Source organism: Parasteatoda tepidariorum, chromosome 3 (genome assembly GCF_982258835.1).
Source record: "Parasteatoda tepidariorum strain Cologne lab strain chromosome 3, Ptep-v5.0, whole genome shotgun sequence".
In the NCBI taxonomy this organism is placed as follows: domain Eukaryota; kingdom Metazoa; phylum Arthropoda; class Arachnida; order Araneae; family Theridiidae; genus Parasteatoda; species Parasteatoda tepidariorum.
Window position 1 is genome coordinate 81,665,832 of NC_141757.1, and position 16,353 is coordinate 81,682,184.

The 16,353-nt window shown below is 29.1% G+C and overlaps 1 protein-coding gene across 2 annotated transcripts in view; it reads right to left on the reverse strand.

Moving 5' to 3' along the window:
• The window catches only part of LOC107447959 (uncharacterized), a 40,488-nt gene extending 24,167 nt beyond the window's left edge, over positions 1 to 16,321 (reverse strand). The window contains exons 1-6 of one of the 2 annotated variants that reach the window (XM_016063010.3): positions 16,130 to 16,321; positions 13,786 to 13,869; positions 7,609 to 7,773; positions 7,388 to 7,515; positions 3,612 to 3,804; positions 479 to 974 (exon numbers count right to left, since the gene is read on the reverse strand). In XM_016063010.3, the coding sequence (XP_015918496.1) occupies positions 479 to 974; positions 3,612 to 3,804; positions 7,388 to 7,515; positions 7,609 to 7,773; positions 13,786 to 13,828 (1,025 nt within the window). In that variant the 5' untranslated portion in view covers positions 13,829 to 13,869; positions 16,130 to 16,321. Of the gene's footprint in view, positions 1 to 478; positions 975 to 3,611; positions 3,805 to 7,387; positions 7,516 to 7,608; positions 7,774 to 13,785; positions 13,870 to 16,102 lie in introns of both variants that reach the window. The other variant, XM_016063012.3, reaches the window with a different exon arrangement.
• Between the last annotated feature and the right edge of the window lie 32 nt (positions 16,322 to 16,353).

The following is a 16,353-nucleotide window of genomic DNA, read 5'->3' on the forward strand; positions in this document are numbered from 1 at the left end:
GGCAGGAAGCAATTTGTGGGACCACCCCGATCGTATTATTTGTACCACGGACCCTCAACAGGGTAACCAGGAAAAGATGGTCACGGCATTGATCAACATTGTAGTTAACACTTTCAAGAACCTGATTGACTCTCTTTCTGTATATCTCTTTGAGGTCCACTCTGAGAAAGGCGATTATTCTGGTCTTTGACAGGTTTTGATGACTGGACTGTGTATAATTCATAAAAATAAATATTGGTACAAAAAGAAATGTCGAAAAGCAATTGATAAAGTAATTCCCCCCCCCCCAAAGAAAACTACCTTTTGCTGTTGGCTCTGCAATAGCAGGGGACGAAATCGAGCACATCAGTAGTAAATAATAAAAAAGGGCTTCACATACACCAGAATGTAAATAAAATTTTCTGTGTCAAAAAGTTTTTTTTTTATAAAAAGAACATTAATGTAAATTGGAAGACAAATTATGAACACTTCAACTTACCCTTTCCGTTTAGGTGATGCACTTTCCTCAACCCAGTTCCTAGGATGTTTCAGGGGAGTTGTTAACGAAGCTATTTGCGATCTGTCGAGAGATAATATGAGCCTTGGGGAATTAGTAGCTGGTGCTCTAGCATAAGGTGGTGGATCCGTTATATACTGTGGAGTGACAGAACTTTCAAGAGTTAGGGTTACACTATTTTCACTTGAAATGATTTCTGGAGTTGATTCAGACAGCTGTTGATTTGTAATTGAATCAGGCAGTGAGTCTGTAATGTGGGAACAATGGCTATTTTTAACTGTTTCATTTTCTGCAGTCTGTGAATTTTGGACTATGCTGTGGGAAAAAGGTGGAGTTGTGGCACTATTTGGAATTAAACTATGACTGGCATGATCATTGTTACAAGCATCAGTTTGCACAAATCTATGAGACTTTCTGGGAATAGGATCAGAATTAGCTGTTCGCTTAAAGATAGGTGCAGTAGAACTCTTATGAGGAGCTGTAAAATAGAAACACAAATAAATAATAAAAAAAGTAATTAAAATAAACTAGCAATATATATATAATAATAAATTACAATAATAATAATTATAAATTTAAATAATGTAAACGATCAATTTTTAATATTTAAAAAGAAAAAACATATATTTTTTCAACATATTCATATCAAAAAAATTTCAAGAACTCAGAAGATAGAAAATTCTAAAAATAATAATGTACAGTGCGCAAAAAAAAGGACCACTCTAAATAGTCTTTGATCTAATGATCGGATTTTTCACGTTCTAGGACTCAATCTTAATGTTTCGAGTGGACGACTTCAAATATGATTAATAATAAGTGCTGATAATATTTTAAGTTACGAAATCAGACACAAAAACATACTTTCCCTGAATAAACCTACCTTTTTTTTCCCGACGGAATTGGATTTCTGAGCCCCAAAATATAGGGGGTAGCCACAATCTGAGAAATATGGTTCCAGTTGTTTGGTCAAGCGATTGCACCCAAGTTCGGATCCATTAATGTTAATTTTACTTTTTGTATATTTCACATTGTCTCGAATACATTTTAAGTTTATTGAAAAGTTCTTGCACACAATTATTAAATTTTTTTGTCAAAAGATAATTCCATGCAAAAACTTATTTTTAGTAAATATTTATGATCATTTTATTTAGTAACGGTTAAAAAAAATTTGAACTGTAAGGTATACAATTTTTGAATCATTTTAAAGAATGTAATTTTACATGGCAAAATACAAAATTTGATCAAAATCGAATGACTACTTCCTGAGAAATCAAATGTTAAATATCTGATTTTTTGGAAATTTAATGTCTCAGGAACAATTCAAATGATTTTGTTCAAATTTTGCATTTGGCCATACAAAATTATCTTTTTTAAAATTATGCAAAGAATTGCATACCTTACAATTCAAAATTTTTTGATCATTATTAAATAAAATTATAAATATTTACTTAAAATTATTTTTTTGCATGGAATTACCTTTGGATAAACGAATTTTATACTTATGAGCTAAAATTTTCAATCAGCTTAAAAAGTTCTCGAGTTAGAGTGAAATATGCAAGAAGTAAAATTAGTATTAAGAGGTCCAAAATTTGAAGCGCTCTTCTGATCAAACTATGGAGACCATAATTCACAGATTGTGGCTACCCCCGATATTTTTCTGGACAAAAATTTCAATCCGTCGAAAAAAAGGTATGTTACAGACAAAAGTATGTTTTTTTGTCTGATTTCGTAACTTAAAATATTGCCTGTACTTATTAATTAGAATATTTGAGGTCACCTCTTTGAACCATGAAGATCGAGTCCCAAAACATGAAAATCCAATTATTAGATCAAAAGTTATTCAGGGAGGTCCATTTTTTTGGCACACAGTACATATAACATATATAAGTAACATATATGTAGGCCATTTCCTATTCATTTTATACGATCGTTCTTACCATAAGAACAATAATTTCAGCAATATAACAGTGTTTTCATTACAGAAAAAAAATGATAGAGAATTTCTCACCCTGTCTCAAAAACAGGGTGAGATTTCAAAAAGTTAAGTGAGATTTCTAAAAATTAAAAAAACCCGAATAGACTTTTAAAAAAAATATTTCTTTAATTATAATAAATTTTTAACATCTTCTGATTTCTAAACCATTGAACATTGAATATTTTTGCTGCATTATCATATGGAAAATGTTCTGTATCTACTTTTTCATTAGCTATTCTCATTAGGTTTGCTCAAATGCTTACCAATCGATCTGTTACAATATTTTGTTTTAATTCGGCTTGGGGGCTAAATAACCTTGCAACAGATACTGAACTATTCGGAATCACTAATTAAATTTGTAGCATTGTGCACACACTTTCCTATCCTCTACATCTGCCAGCATAGGTTCCTCACTTATTTCTGTTATGGAATAGTGAAGTTCGTTGAAGTTATTTCCATGTTCATACTATTTGTCAGGTCTTCCAGATTAGTTTTCACAGACTTAAACTTTTATAAATTGCTCTAAATTGTCGATGAGGGAGTTTAGTAATTCATTAACAGCAAAAACTAGAGATAACTTTAAACAACTTATTATAAAGAACTCACTTTTTTTCTCAACACTTGTCGTAGCTGTTTTCATGTCTTTTTCAAAATGGCGGAAGACTAAATTTTTTCCAAAATTCGAGAGATTCGTGCATTTTAAAATAGATAAATTCAGTGCGCGAACTTCTCGCGCTAATAATTTTTTAATGCGAGAAAAGAAACAAATATGCGAGATTCTCGCGTTCTCGCGCTGTAGTGAAAACTCTGTATAACTTAAGATATGTTTGGTTTAACATAGTTTTATGATATCTGTTTATAAAGCTCGGAAAAATATAAATAAAGTGTAACAAAATTAATATTTAATAATAATAAACCATGTTGTTTATGAATACGGATAAATTATGAGACAGCTGATAAACTATAAAACAATATAACAGTTAAAATTTAAAAAAAGCTCCAGATTGTATGAAAACTGCGTCATAAAAAATGCAGAATAATTTCTAATACAAAAAAAAAATTTCAATTTTTTACATTAAAAATTAGCTAATAAATAAAATGTAACTTTATAATGACAATGTAACATCGTGAAAAACTCACGTGAGTCACCAGTGAAGCTTAATGGAGTTGTAATAGCACCGGTTAATCTTCTCGGAGTATATGGCGATGAATACTTTGAACTAAGATTTAATCTTGGAGTGCGAACTTCAGTCTGATAACTTAATGTTGTAGTAACCGACTGAGTTTGGCTTTTTTGAGTACTTCTATGCTTTACTAAAGCAACATGGTTGCTCTAAAGAAAGAAAAAATTCATTAACAGAATAGAAATACTATTTGAAACAAAGTACAACATAAAATTTAGTACAGTGGAAATTTGAGGGTTGACAAAAATTCAGTTTAATTTGTGTAAGAGACACTACTTAAAATGTTACCTCCAACTTTTCTAAAATTCAAATTTTGGCCACAAAAGTCATATTTTAACCATATCATGTCTGAAACAAGGGTGTGATTGAAGCAGTTTGTTATGTTAAAAATCCATACAACAGGTCAAAATTTCTTAATCTTGAGAATAAATTTCAAAATTCCAAGGATAAAATCCTCAGATCTTGAGTGGCTGAAAAATGTGAAATCAAAAACTGTTTTTGAAAAAATAAATGCCTTTTGGTTAGCCAAATATTCGACCAGATACCAAATATGACATAAAAATACCGAATAGCAACATTTTTTAAAAAAATCATTAACAGATAACAAAAATTTCGAAAATTAATCAAAACTTTGCCATATTTTTTCGTATGGGGCAATAAAAAACTAACAGCTATAACTTAAAAAAAAAAAAAAAACTGAAGAAATCCCTCTTAATTCTTAAAATAAAACTGTAATGCCAAAAATAATATTTTCCTCAAAAGCGCGATGTTCAGCGCTATAATAAAAACAGCAACAACAAAAAAATTTTAATTCTTAAAACAAAAATTGGAGGGAAAAAAAAAGAGATGAAATTGACTAGCCTGAATATAATCATAAGTAAGAAGTACAGAACTCTTGATTTAGTATATAGTAATCTTGCTTCAATTCTTCAAATTTCGCTTTTCCATTTATTTCACAGAACAGAAATATGCAAGTCGTGTGCAAGTTTTAGAGCTTAACAAATATGTGTAAAAACTAGTTATAATAATGTATAGTAAAAAATATGATTTTCAAAAAAATATTTTTCAAAAAAATACATTGCCGAATATTTGGCCAAACATTCAGTCAACCGAATATTCGGTAAAAGGGTGGGATACCAAATAGTGGCCAAATATTCGTTACATCTCTACTTTTTAGAATATATAACATTTTAAAGTCTTTCTTCTAAAACATAGGAAACTAAGATATGAATAAATTATATATATACTAGCTGAATACCTGTTCTTTGTATGGGTTGAATAAAATTTTTAAAAAATTTATCAGTAACAACACTACGAAGTCATGCACAAATATAAAACGTGCATACCAACATTATTGAAAAGCTTAGTGGAAGAACCAGTTAAGCGACATTTCTAGGGGTATTTATGAATCAATGAAAATAACAAAGAGGTTGCCTCAATATGAGCATGTTAAACGTAACAGGATTGTTTTTGCTTTCATTTTAATCTAAACATAACTGATTCTCACATTAGTTTTTAGTATGCCTGAATTATTTTTATTTTCAAGCTAGGCAGTGATAAGTAAAATAAGACAAAGAATTATTAGTCATGCCTTCTAATAGATTGGTAATATAATAGTTTGGAAATCACTTTTTTTCTCTTCTTACCTTGATTATGGTCTCTCTAAAGATATCACCTGGTTGATTTGTAATTAAAAACAAATAGTTGAAATCTTATCTTATCTCAAACTTGATAGAAATAACTAATCATTTATTAAATAAAGAATTTTTACAACCATATTTATTAAATGAATTAATATCTGTGGAAAATATTTTGCAAAAAAAATATCAGAATTAAAAAAAAGGATTCAGACACATGACAGAAATTATGGTATTTAGAAAAATAATGTTTTTTTTTTAAACGAAGTTTTAATTGTCAATAAGCAGACTTAGATATAATATAATTAAAAACTTTCTGCGAACACAAAATCTAAAGTAAAAAAAACTTTCTGCACACACTGATTAACACTTGTAACTAGTTTCAACCTTTTGTCCCAACTTCAATTTGGCGAAATTGGTTTGAAAATCACAGCTCTTTTTTATAAATATTTAACTTTTACGGAACTCTATATTGATTCAAACCGCAGGAATGAGTTGAGTTGAATCCAAAAATCTTATGTGTAAAAACACTTTTTAAATAATTGAAAAAATACCTGATATTTAAGCAAGAAAAAAGTGTATGTAGGAAGCATTTATCCACAGAATGTTATCAACGTTTTAATATAAATATCGATGCAAGATTTAATTTATTTAAATTGTTTGAATACAAATATCGGTTTTAACATCGCGTGCATATGAATCTCGATGTTTGATTTCAAGATGATGTTAAAACGCATCTCGGTGCTTGACTTTAAAATCGTGTTAATATGAATCTTGATATTTGATTTTGAAACCGTGGGAATACAAATTCCAATGTATAATTTTTAAAATACTTGAACACAAAAGCCACAATATTGGCGATTTATATGAAATTGGCGCATGAATACGAAATTGTGAAAATATGTAACACAATGCATCATCTTAAAATGTGTAAATATGAACCGTGATGTGTGGTTTAAAATCATGTAATGCAATTTTAAATATATAAAATTGGCGCTAATATATAGAGAAGAAGAATATTTGCATGCATTACATGAAAAATCATGTAATGCAATTTTAAATCACGTTCCATTAGTAGGAAGAAAAAAAACTTTTTTGAAGAGACGAATTTTTCTTTCCCCTTTTTAGTAAGAGTAAGAACATTTCCAGGATGGTGACGAATTTTCCATGCATATACACAACGCTGTTAAGAGTACATTATATGTTTCAGTATATTATACCGTCAATAAGTGATTAGATCAAAAACATTTTATACAAATCAATTGATTCATAAAAGTAAAAAACGACTATCCATTTCGGATCAGATTCATCTGCAGTGGATCCCATCACGCGCCGATCTTGAAGGTAACGAGATTGCAGACACTTTGACTAAAGCTGGTGCTTGCGAGTCCCTTGTGCCGTCGGCACCCCTCACCTTTTTGGAAATTTTCTCAAAAATAAAACACGAAAACAAGATCACCTGGAGTATCCCCCTAAAGCACCCATGATATCAGTGTTCTTACCCTGGAGGCTCCCTGGCCCAAGGTTTTAATAGATGGGAACAAACTATTCTTGCCCGCTTTCGAAGTGGTCACCTTAAATCAATGAAATTTTCAGAAGGATCCAAGAACTTTGAAATTTGTACCAACTGTTCTTCAGAGCAGGCTTTGCCTCACCACATCCTCGCGTGCCTGGGTCTCACCAAGCAGGATTTAACAGATGATCCATTGACGGTGTTGTATTTTTTGAGGGTGTTTAACATCATGGACCTGGCCAAGCACTGCTGGCCAATGGGGGCGTACAACAACAACATAAAAGTAAATGAGGAAACATATGTTTTCAAATAAAAAATTCAACTAACTCTATAAAAAGTATAAATAATTGCATATGCGAAATTAAAAATTGTTTCAATGACTTTAATTAAGAAGTAACTCAAAATATTTAAATAACTCATTGGAAATGGAATATAAATGCTTAAGCTCAGGCAGATAGCATCTTTAAAAATTGAGACTAAACTCAACTCAATTACCATATATATTAACAAATGCATCGTAAAATGAAAAAAGTTAGCAAGTATTATTTTAATAAAAAATAACTAAAAAACTAAACAGTATACTTTGCAGGGAGTTTTGAAACCTTCAGGATTGGAGGAATCAGGATTTGCAACAGGAGTAGGAAGAGGCACATGATGATTGGCTGTGTTTGAAGAACTGGGTACATTTGCAGAACTTTTTGAGGATTCACCTATAAAAGATTAAAATGAAAATTTATTTTAAAATAATATTTAACTATCAATTTTTTTTTGAAAATTTAAGTTATAAATTATTTTTAACTAACGTTTTAAAGTGCAATATTCCTTCAGTATTTCTGTTAGTGATTTCCCATTTACATCTGTAGGATAAGCCTCGCCTTCTTGTAATAACTGATAATATTCTCGAAGATGGGGACATTCCACTAAAAACTTTTGTTGTGTTTCCGGACATGGTAAATCCCTTAAATATCCTAGAAAAAAGAATTTCAATATTATATATACATAAATACATAAGATGAGTATCAACAAACACGATAAAAATCTAAAAACTGAATGTATACAAAACTAACAAATTGATGCATAATAAAACACTAACAAATATTGCTTCAGATATTAGCTTTTATAAATATGTGTAAATAAAGGGTAACACACAAACACTGAAAATTGAGAGAAATTTTGAAGAAAAAAAAAGAATTTTTTTTTTTAATATTTAAAACCCTACTTATAAACAGCTGTTGTTGGAATGTTTCTGTAGCACGAAACTTGAAACAGCAGCACTCTTTTTGATTTAACACAAAAAAAAAAAAAAACACGAACCTATTTTCCCCCCTGTAACAATCTTCAAAAAAATTTTAAATAAAAAAAATAAGTCAGTTTACAATAAGAAACAAGTCATGGGACCTATTTTTGGAAATTCAAGAAAAAAGGTAACACAGTAGAAAAAATCCTAGGACATCGAAATGTTTGATTTTCAATCAAACATAATTTTAAAACTGCATAATAGATTAGTTAAGATGTATATTACGAATAACACAAATTGCAGAACTAGATAAATTAAAATTATTTTGAATAAATTAAAAGGTAAAGTTAAGTTAAAAAGGTATGGCATAGGCCAGGGGTGGCGAACCTTTATGCACCAACGTGCCATTTTTCAAACAAATTGTTTAATGAGGTTATAGCCGTGCCGTCAAATACTTTTGACTTTGTGATTATTGGGAAAATAATAATACTAAATACTATCAACTCAAAACTCTTTATTTACTATGAAAAAAAAAAAACATTTTGCAGTGTCTCAGTTATACGCGTAATTCAACTTAAAGTAACATCAGTGTGACTTCTGTTGTTGCAGATTAGATGACAAATAAATTATATTACGTTGTAAGATGTTAGTTTAAGCAGGGCTATTATTATTTTTTTGCTCGTTATTTATTGTTAGCTCGTTTCTTGTGGTTATTAATTGCTTTTTTGGCATTAATTGTTAATTTTTTTAATTGTTTTTATTACTTGTTTTTGTGAATTTTAATTCAATTGTTAATATGCTTTATAGTGAAATTTGTGATCGGTGGCGTGCCCAGAATATTGTGTAGCGTGCCATTGGTTCGCCATCCCTGGCATAGGCATTATTTTTAAAATACTAATATCTGTGCATATACATTTGCTAAAAACATATTAAATTAATTTGACTGCTTAAAAAATGTTATTTCAAAATTTATTTCAGAAATTAAAATAACTTATAGTCATGGAACACTAAAAGTGCAAGTATTCTTTTAAAATTACATTGTTAGTTACATATATATATTATAACAGGGGGTGGAAAAAATAATGGAAACACTTCTATACTAATTCATTTCTTCATATTTCTCAAGAAATACCAAAAGAATCGTTTCATAACATCAGAAGTGCTTAGATCATGCAATTTCACATACTTATAAATGAAGTTTAAAGCTTTGAGAGGTTTAGGGTACCGGCCAAAAATTACAATGGAAAAAAAAGTGTTTTTGAACACCCTATGCCAGGGGTGGCGAACCTTCATGCCCCAACGTGCCATTTTTTCTAAAATATATTTTAATGAGGTCATAGACGTGCTGACAATTAGTTTTGATTTCGTGATTATTGGGTAAATAATAATACTAAATACTATCAACTCAAAACTCTCAAATTGGGTAAATAATAATACTAAATACTATCTTTCACAAAAATGCAATTCTCAACTTTCGTAATGTCTCAGTTATACGCGTAATTCAACTTAAAGTAACATCAGTGTGACTTCCGTTGTTGCAGATTAAATGACAAATAACTTATATTAGGGTTATAAGATGTTAGTTTAAGCAGAATTGTTATTTTTTTTGCTAGTTATTTATTCTTCGCTTGTTTTTTTATGGTTATTAATTGCTTTTTTGGCATTAATTGTTCTTTTGTTGTGAATTTTAATTGAATTGTTAATATGCTTCATAGTAAACTTTGTGATTGGTGGCGTGCCCAAAACATTGTGACGCGTGCCATAAACGGCACGCGCGCCACTGGTTCGCCATCCCTGCCCTATGCTAACAAATCAAGCAATAAATTTGTGGCTTGTAACAATTACTTTGGTTATTATATGCAATAATTGCACAAAATTTTGTAAGCCTAGCTTAAACACTTATGGAGATATGGATATTTTATAAAAAACGAATTTTTTTGTCTTACGTTTTTTTGCTATAACTTAAAAAATATTCAATAAAACCAAACAAAAATTTTAGAGCAGTTTAAAATTACAAAATTTTTGCCTTAAAATTTGAAAAAAATTCGTTGAAAACTGTGCAATATATAAATAATTAAAGTAGTAATTTCATACTGCGCATGTGAGGAAAAATTTTAACTTTTTTTCCATAGTTTTCTGGGGAATCGTATTTGGCAACTAATCAAAAAAATCTGATTTGCATATCTTAAAAATTTAAAAAGTTTCAAACACATTTCTAAGTAGTTTTTGTAATTTTAAAAAGAAATTGCAACATGACAAGGGGTTTTCTGCAAATATTATTTTGTATCATAAGACAAAACTAAATAAAAAATGATAATTACCTTACAATAAACATTCATACACCAAAATATGATTGCATGAGGAAAGAAAATATGCAAAAGAAAAGATACTTTTACAGGGGATTATACACAATAATGCCAATTGTCATTTTTAATAAATCTTGTAAAATAGTTACAAAATAAAATTTTAATAATGAAAATAGGCTCAAAGAGCAATGTACCAAACACACAAAATTAGAAAAACGAATTAAAAATGGAAAGAAATTCTGATAAATTTGAAATATATTGACATCTTTAATGGGAATAGCATTAATTTCATAGGTAAGTTGTAGTTGGAAGAAATTTGTCGATGTGTGCTGCAGCAATCAAGACAAAACCTTTAAATTTCTGATTTTTAGCTGAAAAAATAAGGTCTGAAATATTTCTAACATGATTAACAGTGACATCTTCTACAGTGAAATTGTTTTTAAAGTTTTCTGTCATTATCAATGGGAAACGTTCAAGTTCTTTAACAACTGTTAATTTAACAGTTTGCATATCTGATCTTTTTTTTTATTTGACTATGAGTTAAGATTGAAAGAATCTTCAGCTTCTGGAAGAAATATAGAATAATTCTATAAGATAGAACAGAAGCTTGTTTTGATCTGCATTGTAGGACAAATATATTTCAAATGATCCAACTTTTTGAACAAACCTGTCATAACATTCACGTGGAAGTATATTTAATTTTTGTAAAATAATTATAATACTGCTAAATTGTCCATGCAGATCAGAAAGGCCAGAGAATCGTTTTTAAAACAAAATTTTAAATTCAAAATCATATTCATGGGCAAATTTGTATCAAGCTTTTTGCCTTCAGGTAACAATTTTTTTCCACTGAATGATTCCATTTACTTTTCTTCTTCTAATATAGAAATTACTTTATTATCAATTCTGAAGTTATTATACACTGTTTTCACAGAGTTGCATTATAAAAGCAAAAATTCCTGAAATTCCTTCCTTACTGCTCTACAAATTTTTGTTTCATTAACAGTTTTTGACAATTTTTTTATTTTCATCACATACCAAAAATTCAAATAAATAATTTGAACCATCTAAATTTTATATGACTCCAACAATAATCATTCTTTAACATCTGTAAACATACATTTCATAAATTTAAATTAACTTCATATCTATGTCAAATATTTGCACAAAGGCAAGAATTTTCTTACCACTCTGGATCCAATTTTATAAAAATTATGCCCAAATCTACTCTTTAATATCACTAAATATACATTTTATGAATAAAAAATACTGCAGATCTTTATCGACTATTTGCAAATGGCAACAGATTCGTTATCACTTAGCACCAAATTAGATAAAAATAAATCATTAAAACTACCTAAAACATTCTCTACTTTCAGTAAATAGATAGTATGATACATAATAATGAACAATAATACATAATAAAAAGATACAATAACACATAAAATATTACCAAATTGAAATTAGTCATATGTATCTTATTTCTTTTCTACAAAATAGCTCTGAGGCTTACATAATTCTTTCTTTAAATTCATCAGCGTTTTAACACAAGCACAACAATAATTAAATTATTTAATTATAAAATCAATTCCACAGCTGTAGCTAATCTCTTCACAAACGAAAAATGTACTTCTAAATTTTACCGTAACTAACACAAATATTTTTAGAGGCAATTTAAACCAAAATGCCTCTAAAAACAGTAACCTCACATCCATATGCAGAAAAATTCCGTTTATTGCTTAAAAATTAATATGAAAATTTCCTACTTAGTAGATAGATTTAAGAAACACAATCAGGCAATTCTTTAACCTTTAAAAAAAAAAGTCAAGTGAATTCTGAGAAAATGACATATTATGCAACATCAATGTCTTTGTTCCTCCCACTCTGTATGTCATAACATCACATTTATCATTATTTATTACTCATGCAAATGTCCTTTATAACCTGTGTTTATGTCCTTTTTATATCTGGAGAAGGAAGCCATGAACATGGGATTAAGAATCAATGAAAATAAAACTAAATATATGCCTTGCATAAAAGCTGACTATGAAGAAACACAGTTTGAAATTGGAGCACACAAATTCGAAGCCCTTGATAGCTTCACCTATTTGGGGTCTAAGATTAACAACAAAAACGACACTACACAAGAAATACACATGAAAATCACAATGGCCAATAAGTGTTTTTATAGTCTAAGAAAATATCTTAAATCAAGTCTAATAAAAAGAAAAACAAAAGTGTTACTCTATAAATGTCTTATAAGATCAGTGCTTACAAACGCATTTGAGACCTGGACAATGACCCGTGGAGATGAAAATATGATAGCTAGATTTGAGAGAAAAATACTGCGAAGCATTTTAGGTGGAATAAGTAAAAACGGTACCTGGTTCAGAAGATCAAACACGGAACTTCAAAAAGCATATAAAGAATCTGATGTCATTAAATTTATCAAATTTCAAAGGATTAAATGGGCAGCTCACATTATAAGAATGGAGGATAGCAGGACAACCAAAAAAGTTTTTAGTGCCAGGCCAACAGGTACAAGAAAAAGAGGACGACCAAACCTAAGATTTTTAGACTGCCTTGAAAAGGACCAACAAGTTTTAAAGATAATAAACTGGAGAACCTTAGCTAAGGGAAGAATGTCTTGGCATAGGCTTGTTGAGAAGGCCAAGGCCCATCCTGGGCTGTTGTGCCAATGAAAAGAGAAGAATCTGTGTAAACATAAGTGTAATTTTAACATAATATTGGCAACTATTGATGTTGACCAGGAAAATAAAATTCCTTAAAAAATAGGTGCAATGAGCATAATAAACCATTAGATTTCTATATTGTAAAACTGCATCATGGTATCCTTTACATTTTCATATCCTTTCTCCTAATTTAAGTCTCATATTCCTCACAGTGGTAATTTTATCTTTTCTTTCCAACAGCAGCATGCATACTACTAAACCTGATTGACTTTTACTGCCCTTGTATTACAAATATTATGATTATGCTTCTGCATATCTCTCTTGGAAATAGCTGTTCCTACTAAGAGAAATTTATTATTTTAAGTATATTAATTTAATTATTTTATAAAATATAAGCATAATAAAATGTTTTTAACAAAATTTAAGAACTCTGTGAACCTATCCTAACTTGAGAGGCATCTATATTAACTATACACATAATTCTCATAGCAAAGAAAAAATACTGTACAATTTAAAACAGAAAATATATTATTGAAGAAATTGATAGATCAAATTCATATTATTAAATTACATAAATATTAGTTTGGTACACAATCATGATATAATAACTTTACACATCTAATGTAATATAATCAGACATTATATATCAAGAGTATCAATACATTTAAACAAATTTTTTTCTTTTTTTAATTTAAACAAAAATATGCATTAGGATATTTTTATAGCTAGTTTTAATAGACTTACCCAGAACTAATCGAGCGATTTCAGATGGGAAAAACTTTGCCATGTAGATGAGAAATGCAAAAAAATTTTCAGTTTCAATTTAATCTGAAACAAATGATAAGTATAAGAAGCAATAAATTTTTTAAGAACAGTTTAGTAGAATAAATAATAGCTGTACAATGATTCTGCTTATATGCTTTAACGTAGCGAATAAGCGAAAAATCGTATGCAAGATGGGAAGTCCCCTAAGACGCGTTTCATGTCAAGACTCTTAAGACCCATAATTCTCCCATGCAAGAAAAGAAAGCACAATATTAAATATATGCAGGCAAAACTATAACCAAATTTTATATGGAAAATAAAAGCTTTTTCTTCTTAAATATAAATAACTGAAGGAGAATGAATAATTCTGAGTATCAAATTGCATTACAGCTTTTCCTTGATGCAGGTGTTTGCTCAATCCAAATTAAAAGCCTTGATTGTTCAAACGTTACATGTTTTAGAATTTTAGTTATGTTCATTAACAGATAGAATAAATATGAATATTGATGGATAAATAAAGTAGAGAATTCATATTTTAAATAGGAACCAACTTTATTAAAATGAGACCAGTTTTTCATGTCTAGCCATGAGATGTCATAATTTTTAAAGTCTAGTAGAATCATTAATTCTAGAAAAAAGCAGATTCTTATAAGTCTCTAAAAGGCTGTTGGTAATCTGTCGGTTTGAATTGTGATCTGTCGCGCCAACTATAATCGCCAAGGTGCCAAATAGATTTTAAACTTCCAAATTTTTCAAAAAAAAATAAAAAAAATATGTAGATGTTTGGCTACGAGTTATACCTTTCAAATTAGTCCTTATCGGTGATGCTTTTTTGTTTTTTTTTTAGTTTCTCGCGAGGTCACTGCTCGGAAGTTTCCGAGACTTGGCGAATATTCTACTGCAGATCACACTACGGAAATCTGCCCCTGTTCGCTATCCAACAAGACAGTAACTGGGCACATCAACAACAAATATTGCAGCAATTTTCAGTGGATAAGCCAAGTCCCATCTGTATTTAAAAGTTAGCCTATACAATAACCTTATAATTTCAGAAGCTTGATGCGATAATTCTACTTAAAAATGTTAACTTTTCAGGTAAATGAAAATTTTTAAGTTTCAGTTAAAAAAATATTTTGTATATTTATAAAGTTGTCATAGTAATTCAGTTTGTAATCTTGCAGGATATTTTTCTTATGTGATTCTCATTAACTATAATCACCAGGGCACTATGATTTTAAACCTGAGATTTGAGACTTGAGATAACTTCTAGTCACCTGATGGTGACTAGAAGTTATATTCTTTGAGTAGGTCACTTTCTTGTTATGTTTTCTTTTTTTTAATTTTTAACATACCACTGCCCAGAAGTTCCCAAAACTTGACAATTATTCTGGTGCAGGTACTGATACAAAAATCTTCCTATCTTGCAACTATTTCTATATAATAAATAGTCCCAAGAAACTAAAGCGATAAGATATTATTTGATTAAAAAAACAAAACATGCAAATGGAAATAAAACTCGACATGTTGCAAGTAGTCTGATCTGGTAAGTTTTGAGAATGGGCATCTCTATTGATATCTCTTATTTCCATTGACATATTTTTGAACCCAATGAAGTTTTCTTACAGAGTAATTTATTTGTTAACACTTTTATATTCAGATTTAAATTTTTTCATTAAATTTTTCAAGTCAAAAATTTAGTTACACGTGCATACGTAATTCAACTTACTTTCAAACATATCTAAACAGAATTCGAATTCTTACGATTATAGTTTTATGCTAAAGTTGGTCCCCACATAGTGTTTTCTAATTCTTGTGTCCGACTTTCCAAAATTGGTTGTGCATCTCTGTGATAGAAATTTAGATTCCATATGCAAAGATAAATTTAAACGCTTAGGAAATTTATAATGTTAGCCATACAGTTATTTTAACGAAGCCAGTTTCTTATCAAAAAGAAAAGTGATGGCAATAAACAAACAGATGTTAACAACTTAATTGGAAAATTGTGAGCTTCATTCAAAAATGAAAATCTTTTTTGCAATAATTTGGTCATAACAGATAGTAGAAATTATAACTAATCAAGATCCTACACAAACCTAAGAATGCATTGAATAACATTGTTTCGTTTTATACATTTAGAGTTTTATAAAAGCCTTTATTTATAACACACTGTACTGAAAAGGTATATACAAAAAATGAAAGAAGCTATTTTCGTTTTTTAATGACTAGAACAAGCTAGTTAATTTAAAAAATTGGTATTATTTACTATACAAGTTTACAAACAAATAACAAACTCTACTTTTTAGAAAACAATAACTCTGCATACTTGTATAATGAATGAATAATCTGTTCTATAGGAATCATTTTAACTAATTTTAATGAATAAAAGAAATTTTATTTAATTACACATATATATCATTTTGCATTAGCGCCAAATTATAAAACACACAAAAACAATCTAAATATAATTAAAGTTTAAGTTGAAGTTTTGGTTTGATACAGAATTGAAAAATTTTGCACGTGTTGCCAGCAAATAAGAAATAAGTTTTA